Source organism: Drosophila ananassae, chromosome 2L (assembly GCF_017639315.1).
Source record: "Drosophila ananassae strain 14024-0371.13 chromosome 2L, ASM1763931v2, whole genome shotgun sequence".
NCBI lineage: Eukaryota > Metazoa > Arthropoda > Insecta > Diptera > Drosophilidae > Drosophila > Drosophila ananassae.
The window spans coordinates 28,300,003-28,311,835 of NC_057927.1; the positions used below are offsets into that span (position 1 = coordinate 28,300,003).

General features: G+C 35.6%; 1 protein-coding gene across 5 annotated transcripts; it reads right to left on the reverse strand.

Annotated features, from left to right (window-relative positions):
• Positions 1-847: 847 nt before the first annotated feature.
• Positions 848-9,238, reverse strand: LOC6505781 (glutamine--fructose-6-phosphate aminotransferase [isomerizing] 2). Of its 5 annotated transcripts, none has more exons than XM_014905298.3 (9): positions 9,079-9,238; positions 7,121-7,159; positions 6,149-6,346; positions 5,763-6,076; positions 5,557-5,698; positions 5,326-5,352; positions 4,307-4,428; positions 1,459-2,298; positions 848-1,395 (listed from the first exon to the last, which is right to left on the reverse strand). In XM_014905298.3, the coding sequence occupies exons 2-9, from the start codon at positions 7,125-7,127 to the stop codon at positions 1,021-1,023; spliced, it is 2,025 nt and encodes a 674-aa protein (XP_014760784.1). In that variant the 5' UTR covers positions 7,128-7,159; positions 9,079-9,238; the 3' UTR covers positions 848-1,020. The 5 variants fall into 5 exon arrangements, with proteins under 5 accessions (XP_014760784.1, XP_014760785.1, XP_001964362.2 ...); XM_014905299.3 differs by having other exon boundaries at positions 4,307-4,464; XM_001964326.4 differs by lacking the exon at positions 9,079-9,238 and adding an exon at positions 8,648-8,666 and having other exon boundaries at positions 4,307-4,464.
• Positions 9,239-11,833: the final 2,595 nt, after the last annotated feature.

Genomic DNA, 11,833 nt, shown 5'->3' on the forward strand with positions numbered 1-11,833 from the left:
TGTGAATTTCTTTTTGAGCTTGTTCATATATGTGTGCAAAAGTCTTGAAAATATGGAGTAAATACTTTTAACTTTTACTTTATTTAAATAAATAAAATCGAAAGTTTGGCGGAGTAATTTTTAGTGGATTTATTTATATTTTCATTATGATTCCCATATTGACTTCCAGTATTTTTGAACGCTCGGATTTTTTTGAGATAGACTCCCATGATACCGAGTTAGTCGGCCGATCCTTATGAAATTTGGCAAATCGAATTATTTTGCCCAAAGAGGAATCCATTGTTTCAATGGATAAAAAATAAAAAAATTTTAGTTTTGGCAATGGCACTCTCCACTCATTCCGCCACGGAATTTTCAGCAAGCCCTTTCAAATTTAAGACAATCTGCAGGGTCTGTTATTTTTATACCCGATACTCGTATAGTACAAAAAGGTACCAGGGAGGTTTAAATGTACTAGGAAGAAGGAATGATCTTCGACCGCCGAAAGTATATATATTCTTGAGCAGCATCAACAGCCGCGTCGATATAGCCTGTCCATCAGACCGTATGAACGCATGGATTTTAGGGACTATAAGAGACAAAGCTATATGACTTTCCACGAAGACTAATATGAACAATGCGTAGTATTTGAGTACTAGTATTTTGAAAAGGTTAAGATGCCAAATTATTTGTATACCCTTGCAGAGGGTATTATAATTTTGGTCAAAAGTGTCCAACGCAGTGAAGGAGACATCCCCGACCCTATAAAGTATATGTATGTATTCCTGATCAGAATCACCTTCTGAGTCTGTCTGTTTCTACGCAAACTAGAAACGATTATACCCCGATTAACATTAAATAATAATAATTTTAGAAAGATATGTTTAATTCAAAAAGTTGTTTGTGGTTTTACACATAAGAATATGTAAATTAATTTAATAGGTGCTTGAGATTATTATACGAATTTAAGCCCCTATGTTGAGGTCCAAATATTAAGGATTTTCAATATATGTATATATGTAGTACAGATATGCAACATTTTTATTCCACGGTCACTGACTTGGCCAAATTTCTGGGACAATCGACATCACATCCGCGTAGCACAGCAATGTGATAAGACAGTAGTTGCATGGGGATAACTGTGAGAATTCCTTGAAGGCAGTCGACTGTGCGAGGAATTTCCAAGTGACGGGACGAGAACGCTTTGGTCTCCTCATCTCCCTCCTCGCAGATTATGATGGGGCATCCCTTTCGTGAGGTGACTTGCTGAAGGGCATTCATACACTTAACATAGACAGGATCACGCAGAACGATCATTAAGACAGGCATAGAGTCATCGACCAAGGCCAACGGGCCATGTTTGAGTTCACCTGCCATTATGCCCTCACTGTGCATGTAGGTCAGTTCCTTCACTTTCTACATTTGAAAAAAAGATATTATATAATTTCTTAGAAAATTGTGGGTCAGATGTTGGCTTACCAAAGCGCCTTCAAGGCAGGTGGCAAAGTTGTACCCGCGACCCATTATCAGAAGCGACTTGTGCTGGTACAGATCCCTGGCAAGCTCTTTCACCTTCGAGTCCAATTTAAGAACGGCGCGGATCTGATCAGCGAGCTTGGACAGCGCCTGCATGATCTCTAAGCGGCGTTGCTGCAAGGAGAGGCGATCCTCCGACATAACTAACGCAAACATTACCAAAGAGATGAACTGCGAAGTGTACGCCTTTGTAGAGGCCACACCTATCTCAGGACCGGCATTAATGTGCACGCCACAATGAGATTCCCTGCAGATACTGCTTCCCACCGTGTTCGTGATGCCTACGATCAGGGCTCCACGCTGCTTGCAATAGCGAAGGGCCATCAGAGTGTCGGCCGTTTCGCCAGACTGCGATATAAAAAAGCAGACGTCGTCACGGAAAATTGGTGTGTTTCGGTCAAGAAAGTCGGACGCTAGTTCAACTATGACTGGCAGCTCGGTCAACTCTTCAAGTAATTGACGCGTGGCGACAGCACTGTGGTATGATGTACCACACCCAATCAACATCAAGCGGCGGCAGCGCTTGATCTCCGGAATGTAATCCTTAATTCCGCCTAATACAATCGAGTTTCCGTCAAAGCGGACGCGTCCGCGCATAGTGTTTACCACAGATTCCGGTTGCTCAAAAATCTCCTTCTGCATAAAGTAATCGTAATTTCCCTTCATAATCTGCTGGATTTCCATTTTTAAGGTGGTGATCTCTCTAGCATGAGGATCGTCAAGACTCTTTTTTAAACGATGAATACTTAATGTTCCATCTCGAACTGCTGCAACATCATCGTCCTAAAAAATAATGATAATTTAAAACATATTTTTCTTTGTATATTTAAAAAATAATTCATAGTTTAAAATTTCATTCTCAAAAGAAAGAAGTAATCCATTTCTCAAAATTTTTATTTTGACTAAATCGAACTTTTACCATTCCTAAACAAAAAAAAAACGGTCGTTCTGTTTTTTTTCTATAGGTTCTATCACCTTCAGAAAATAATCCTCTTAAAAAATAAATGTATCATACTTGGCTGTATATTTTATTTTGTGGTCCGTGCAATTCGCATTTACCACAATTTTTCTTATACAAAACATTTTTAAAATGTATGTACTAGACATCTGCATGAATGCCTTTTTTGAAAGTTTTTTTTTAGAAACATATTTTAAAACATATTTTTCTTTGTATATTTAAAAAATAATTCATAGTTTAAAATTTCATTCTCAAAAGAAAGAAGTAATCCATTTCTCAAAATTTTTCTTTTGACTAAATCGAACTTTTACCATTCCTAAACAAAAAAAATACAGAACGACCATAGGTTCTATCACCTTCAGAAAATAATCCTCTTAAAAAATAAATGTATCATACTTGGCTGTATATTTTATTTTGTGGTCCGTGCAATTCGCATTTACCACAATTTTTCTTATACAAAACATTTTTAAAATGTATGTACTAGACATCCTTTTTTGAAAGTTTTTTTTTAGAAATGCAAATGTTATCTTTTTATACCCTTGCAGAGGGTATTATAATTTTGGTCAAAAGTGTGCAACGCAGTGAAGGAGACATCTCCGACCCTATAAAGTATATATATTCTTGATCAGGATCACCTCCTGAGTCCCGTCTGTCCGTCTGTCTGTTTCTAGGCAAACTAGTCTCTCAGTTTTAGAGCTATCGAGTTAAAACTTTGCACACATCCTTCTTTCTTTTGCAGGTTGTATATAAGTCGGAACGGGATCGGTCGACTATATCCTATAGCTGCCATATAACTGATTGATCGGAAATGCCATAACTTTGGTGTTTTTTAAGTTAGAGGGTTGGGACTTGTCACACATGTTATATTTGACCAAAATATCTTGTGTACAAAATTTCATAAGGATCGACCGACTATATCCTATAGCTGTCATAGAACGATCGAAATTGGCATAACTTTGGTGTTTTTTAAGTTAGAAAGATGGGACTTGGTACAGATTACTCTGTACTTGGTACAGAATATTAGCTTTCCTTTCTTGTTATTAGAAAATTGATTTTATAGTGAAATTCTAATAATAATCGGCCAACTGTATACGATCCGATATATATATAATTATATAAGCTGCTACATAACTGCAAGGGTATATCAACTTCGGCTTCGCCCGTACTTAGCTTTCCTTTCTTGTTAAAGATAATGTATAAAATTACACATTTTGTGTATTCGTAATCGTTGCTAATGAAAAGTTTTTCAAAACAGAAATATTCTCTCATGCAGTGTACAACTTTTATAGGGTCTCACAATTTTCGAGTTTCGAGGAAGTTTATTATCAGACTAATGTCGAATAATGTGAATTTCAAAAATAACAATGTTGTGTCATTTGCGATCTTTCAGTTATATAGTATGGTATATAATTCATTTAGATCGGATGCGTACAGAAAATGTTTAATTCTTCGGCTATATATAAAGTTTCCTCGCGCACGCTAAGGCATGCAGTTTGTCACCTTGTGGAGTACCATCTACAGTGATCTATAGAATATAGTTATGGATGAATAAGTAAATAATGGATGAACATTTTTTGTTCGCCAGTTTTTTTTTTGTAATTTGTTACTTTTTTAAATTAATTTTAAAATAACAAAAAAATTACAAAATGCTCAATATATTATATAATCTCTAGGCGCCGAATGCAGTTTTTTGTGTAAGATATTTTAATAATAATAATAATAGATAATTTACTATCCCGAGCACTTTAAATCAAGGTTACGTTTCAACAAATTTGATTTGTTATTGATTTAATCAATATGTTATTGATTTAAACAATTTAAAAAATGTCTTACCTCCAAGTAAATAACCCGGTTGGTGTGCTCAATAACAGCTGAGGCGTCCGAAGCGAAAAAGTATTCCACTTCTTTTTCTTCCATTGGCATGAACTCCGAAGTGCTGTCGGAACGCGGTATTACTGGCAATTCACGAGTTTGTCCATGAGGACGAATTTCTGGTTGGTTAATTGTTTATCAATGTTTCAGAGTGATCGATGTGCATTTTCATGTACAACAATGGTTTCAGCGGTTGCAATGGCGTTATGAAAAAGCATTATGTGTGGAAAGAAAATAATTCGATATAACAATCATAAATACAAATTATTGTACCTTAAATTGTTAACTTCCACCACCACCACCAAAATCGCTATAATAAAATGCGTGAGATTTGAAAGATGTTAAGCAGTGGTATATTAATATCAGCATTCCGTTGATGAACTTTTGAAAAGCTTGATTAACTTTTTTCTAATTTAAAAATTAGGTTTGAGAATAAATATGTAGTATCAATATATAAGAGAATTCCTTATATGGCGACTTTTATTTAACTATTTTTTTACGTCTTTTTCCAATTTTATGTTTAAGCAATATTGAATTATTTTATTAAAAAAAAAATTTTAATTTTCTGAAAATTGTATCCCATATAATAATTTATTCTATCTGAAATAATAATATAAAATAATGGATATATTCAAAGAAATAAAACTTCGCAGTTGAATGTACTAAAATCTTAATATTAAAATAAATAATAAATAAATATTACGGTATAATAAAACGGGTATGTATATATTGTACCATAAGAAGGAATACCAAAAAATAAAAGACAGATGAGTGACTTCATTTGCATCCTGTATGCGTCAATTGTACTAGCCTAAAATTTGTAACTAGAACGACCTTAAGAGTACATTAAATAAAAAAATAACCCTCTAATGTTAGTAGAAATTCGAAAATTTGTATGAATCTAATTAGTCAGAAATAGCCCCGCAGCCCACGAACACCGAGTCGCAAAGCGTTAGTCAATGGGTAATTCAATTGACTACCTTGTTCGGAACTCTGCTTTTTGTCATCTTCGGTTCGACATCGACCCAGTCGCAGCAAGCGGGGCAGAAAGGATCATCGGAGGGCGGGTGGAGGAGAGCAGCGTGGTTATTTCGGAACGAAGACGACCGGTACAAATACGGTTATTTACATAGAGATAGAAGACAAAGGACGTTGTTCGTGAAGTGGATGGGGAACTAACATTGAGGACAAAGAAACGGAGGCCCGCTTACCTTTTCCATACAAAATAGGAATGTGGTCTGTGGCCAAGCGAGTCTTAGTCTTAATTCCAACCAGCAGTGGTGAACTTCTACGCGAGGCAACACACTCGCCAGGAAAATACTTTGATTTTACAGCGACTGCAAAAGCACCTTCCTGCGAATGATTTTTGAATATGTGTAATGTGGTGAACTTTAATTCTAGCATCGGGCAAACTTACCAACTGCTGTATAGCTTGCTCGACCAACTCGCGAAACGAGTAGGTGGGGTGTGTTTTCCATAAATGATGCACCAGTTTGGCAAACACCTCAGTGTCTGTGTCTGATTCGAACTCGTAGCCCCGCTTAGCTAAAAATGTTTTTACGTCGTTGTAGTTTGTAATAATTCCGTTATGGACTACCACAAATCCGTTCGTGTCGTCTGAGCGTTGCGGATGGGAGTTCCTCTCGCAGGGCACGCCGTGGGTGGCCCAGCGCGTGTGGGCGATACCAATGTGTGTAAGTACTGGTTCGCTGTATTCACCACCACTAAAGTCTACACGAATTGGTTAAAGAAAATATTTTTTTTAATCATTTTTAAAAAAAAGTTTTTCGGTGGTGTACATACGCTCCTGAATGGCATCCTCTAGCACTTTAACTTTTCCAGTTCGCTTTACCATCACAATGTTTTTATTATCTGGAGAATCGATAGCAACACCAGTGGAATCGTAACCACGATACTCCAGTCTCTTTAAGCCAGTAACCAAAAGGTCTAAAACCTCCTGTCGCGATTTTGGCGTCAAATAATTTAGGTAAGCAAAGATTCCTATTAAACGAGGACATTATTATTAATGACAAGTAGAATTACTAATAACTAAGAAAGTCAATCTCGCCTATACGATACCCGATACTATTATCACTTTCAAACGATAAATGCCTGTTTTTATTTCAACATCTTTTATAATGCCCTACAGCAACATTAATTTAATATATAATATTAGTTTTTATACTCAAAAATTTACTTTAACAGAAAGACATTCATTCTGAATAGGTTTGAAAGGGTTTGATCATTTTACATAATATTCCCTTTTAATTATACCATTGCAGAGGGTATTATAATTTTGGTCAAAAGTGTGCAACGCAGTGAAGGAGACATCTCCGACCCTATAAAGTATATATATTCTTGATCAGGACACCTCCTGAGTCGATATAAGAATGTCCGTCTGTCCGTCTGTCTGTTTCTACGCAAACTAGTCTCTCAGTTTTGGAGCTATCGATTTGAAACTTTGCACGATTTGCAAATTTCATAAGGATCGGTCAACTATATACGATCCGTTATATATCTAATAATATAAAATGCGTGGCGCCACTTAGCGGACTGCGACTCAACTGCAAGGGTATATAAACTTCGGCTCCGCCCGAAGTTAGCTTTCCTTTCTTGTTGAGTATGATCTACACCAATTTTTTAAATAGTGACTATGTGAACCCCCAAAACAGCAATATTCCAATTTTTATAACTTTGGTTAAAATTGTCAAATTGTTGTTTGTATTATATTATAAATATTATTTATGATTACAAATTAAAAATAAATATACTTACCGCACATTTTTAGGTGGTCAAGTTAATCAAGTATAAAATCTGCAAATACGAATATTTTCATTTTTGATCAAAATTATCCCTCAATGATTACTTTTATAATGTGTCATTAATGGGTTAGTGTAAAAAATAACTAAAAACGTGATTGCACAACTACGTTTATGTATAGTTTGATTAAAATAATTTAAGCAATTATGTTTATTACCTGATAGCCCGTAATTTGCCAATATAGCAAATAGAAAATATGTAAATGGTAATATAGTTATCAGGTTTAATTTAGTGGCTGTATAATTTTTTTTTTACTTAAAAAAAAATTTTTTTTTTTATTTTCCGGTTTTGTTACTTTAGCATATTAGACACTAGAGAGGGATAAATATGCTTTCTAATGGTCATATATGTACATATACGTACAATTATTTAGGAATACAACCTATACGAACTTAAACTTACAATTTATTGTCCATGCCCCTGTCTATGAATATAAGCTAAGACGTGCTAGATTGTCGTACTGATAGCACAGCTGCGAAGTCGAATACGTTTCCATCTTCTTATTTCATGCAAGTGCTTGATTGTTTACTTTACGATAACCGTTAATACATTTCTGTATCTATAAATATTTAAACCCTTTAAAATCTTATCAGGTAATTCATTGGTTTCCTTTTTCCTTGGTATTTCCTTATTGGTAATAAACTAAAATCGTGTTGAAAAATTGATTTTTTCCCATCTAGTATATAACAAATAATATCCGATGTACTGACAAAGTTATAACACTGAGAAATAATTAATTTGAGTGCCCTGAAAAACATTTTTTATTCAACCGGCTATCAAGCTTTCTATAAAATGAAGGTACCAATCGCCTTGAACTTAATGGGTCATATTCAGCACATTATTGGCTATGACCGGATCTAAATAAATTGAAGAAGCTTGCGTAGTTGTTCATAAAAACTAGAGGAAAAAAAATAAGGGCTTTTTAGAATCTTTCCAAATACCAACTAGTCCAAATAGTCTTTTACTTTTAAAGCTATCGATTTCAAACTTTGTATATACATACATATCCTTCCCTTCTTTGAATGCAGTGAATAAGTCGGAACGGCCGGGATCAGTCCTATGTATATCCTATAGCTGTCATATAACTACTTGATAGGAAATAGCATAACTTTGGTGTTTGTAGAGAAAGACGGATGGATTCTATTTTATGCCACCTAATCTGATATATAAAGTTTTCTTAGAGCCGGAGTTTTTTCAGAAAATAATTAAAGAAAAATAAACTAATAATAAAAAAAGAACCAAGAAAAATAATTAAAATTTTGTACTTGAATGACATCAGAAATTTTAAGAGCGGACGTGAACTTTCCAGCTCGATACTTCGCGGAAATAATATCTACAAATTGCTGTCAAGTACTTTCTTATCACCTCATTACTTTCGAGCTAGCGCACCCAGAACTACATATAAATGAATGACTGTTTTTGTGATTGCGCATCTTTGCGTTTGATGATAACTAGCCTAAAAAGGTCCAGAAGCTATTATACCTCGCAAGGAATTGTCGAAACAAACGTGGGTGTCCAAAAGCTTCAATGAGTTTTTCTAGGTTTTCTGCAAAGAAACCAGCTTTTCTGTTGTTTTGTATGTATGTCTGTAGTGTATAGAGCATAAGTTGGTTACACAGCTGGTACCGCTGTTGTGTGCACTTTGCTGTCTTTTTTTAAATTAGTTTCCGGTTGGCGCACACCAGTTTCACAAGTCTCTTAACGAACAGGTATTTTATATAAGCTATGTTGAATTATAGTCGAATTTCTGGCTGGTTTTGGTTGAATATTAAGGTTTCATTTTAATTAAGACACCAGATTTAATACATGAATCGAATTAATATTGTTATTTTTAAATTAATTTTTCCACTTTCTTGGCCCAAGTCTGTAGCCCTGTTGGCACTTTTATATATGTATAACACAACACCACTCACTTGAAATGCTTTTTACGTCTCCTTATTCGCGGTGCCAGTATTTTTATTAAGGTATGCGGTTCGCTTCGTATCGGATCGGGCAAGCTTTCACCACTGGCCAACTCTGTCGCTGTCTTAATCACACTGAGCCAACTCTGAAAAACAGCTCACACTAAATACGGCGTTTTTATAGGCCGCGCCATCGCATACCCCTCCGACTTCGTATACCGATCCATTGCCGATCTTTAATGTCAAAGAGTCCAAGCTTCGGGCTCCCACCCAGCCGGTACCACCACTCACATACGCGAAGGCGGTTATCGACTCTTACGCACTGTGCAAACGGTGAAGTAACAGTCGCATTTCAAAGCAATCTTAAAGGTGTATTGTATCCAATCCTGTTATGCTGGCATAGTGGCAGTTGGGTTCAGCTAACTACAAACATATGTACATATGAAATCGGTACCACCGATCGTGCTCTTAGGAAGGTGCAGTTCTCTTACATTAAAAACTTTTCTTCAATTGTATATCGAGGCGCTGCCGTTGTTATATTTAGGCTTTAGAGTCGAGGCGAGCTTTCAGGCCTTTCGAAAATATATATGCATGTAAATATATATGTATGTTTGCGTTAGCGTTGAAACTGTTATAGTATAGGAATTGGAGTGCACTTAAGTGCACTATTTTAAAAGTAAATGTTAATACTAAGGGCAAAACCATAATTGTACCACAAAAACTGACTAACAAGGCTCCTAAATTTGATATTTGTTCCGTTGGATTGATTGTTTTGAGTCATTAAGTTCAGCCATAGATTACCGAGCCATATAACAATATCATAACATCAAGCTGCAGAGACAGTGATATAGGGACTTAGTAAAGGTGATAATGATTTCGATTACTCTACACGTCAAAATTTATAACTTAATGTCCTAAATAGCCACACGTTCACATCACATCATGATTAGTCCCCTTTTAGACGGATACGTTATTCAGGCTTATCTAGATAGGAATGGGAAAATTCATTTTCGTGCTTTAAGTCTTTCTTTTAAGCCACATCGGCACCACAATGCAAAAGGAGTCTTTGTGAATCAGGCCAATAATTTATTTGGTAATAAAGAAAATACAAAATACTTTTTTTTACCCTTGCAGAAGGAGGCATCTCCGACATTATAAAGTATAAATATTCTTGATCATGATCACCTCCTAAGTCGATATAAGCATGTCCGTCTGTCTGTTACTACGCAAGCTAGTGTCTTAGTTTTAAAGCTATCGAGTTGAAACTTTGCAATATATATATAATATATATATATATAATAATGTAAGCTGCTACTTAACTGCAAGGGTATTGGCTCCGTCGGAAATTACCTTTGCTTTCTTCGTTTTTTCTTTTGCAAAATAAGAATGTGTTTGATGTTTATAAGGGCATATATAAAGATATTTACAATATAACGAAGTTGGTCAGTATGGTCAGTTGGTCAGTAAACAGTAATGTTTCGTGCATAAAAAAGAGAATTCAGCAGTGAAACTGAAGTATAAATGATGATAAAATAAATATAGACGAAAAATTCTTACTATGCCCCTTGAAAGAACACCTTTATTGCCTCATTTCATAGTTATTGAATCATAGATCATGAATATCTTAATATGTGGTCATATATGGAATTCCATGGAATGCGTTCCATAAATTCCTAAAAATCGTCCTGAAAGTACAATTCATGTTACATATGAAAGGGGGCGCCCAAAATAAAAGTCTGCTATATCTAATAAAGTCTCCGAAATTCATGTGTTCAAAAATACAGCAAGCCAATCAGCCCACAACCAGATGTGGGAATTTGGCACGTGGGACAATAAAAATAAAAAATATAAACACGAGCCGGGTAAGAATATTTTTTATGTGTAATTTTTTATACATATATATAATTTTTTTGTCACCAAAATTGAGATCAGATATTTTGGGCGTGGCATGCGGGTTCGCCATCGTTGCTTTACTTCGTCAAGAGGTTGTCACTACATATCTCCGACCCCATAAAGTATATATATTTTTGATCAGGATCACCTCCTGAATTGATATGATCATGTACGCCTGTCTGTTTCTATTTATTTATTTATTTTATTTACAAAATTAACAATGATACAAAATAATGTTAAAGCTAATTATTGCGGCGAGCACTAGCAACAAGGCCTTCAGCTCTGTTTTTTTTTTTTACATTTTAAATTTGAAAGTAGTTGCATTCTTTAAAAAATTTATAGATTTTAATAATATTGGGAATGGATATTTCGAGATGGGATGATGGAAGGGAATTTGGGAAATGGCGTTTCCTAATACTTGCTAATCTTGGGCAGGTGTCTAAAAAGTGGGTCGTGGTCCATAAAGTTGGCAGTTAGGCTGGTCTGCACCTAAGAGGAGGTGGCTGTGTGTGGCTTTGCAGTGTCCAATGGATGGTAGATGGAAAGGGCTCTCCTGTTTCTACGCAAACTAGTCTCTCAGTTTTAAAGCTATCGAGTTGAAACTTTGCACACATTTAGCTACAGTCCTAAATATGTTGCTTCCTGTTTGCTACCATCCTAGTAGAACTAATGGGCATACTTAGAGACTATCCCAGCTTGTGCGATGTGGGTTTCTACTTGGTCCTGCTGCCGCTTTGGAAACGCTGCTGAAAATGCATGGCCAATGTGATTTTTGCCTTCACAGTCTTTATCGACAATCTGTCTATAATGAGTGTTCTGTGGCACTTATGCATCTATGCAGGCTCGGCAAATGCAAATTTCTATTTTGGAGCCA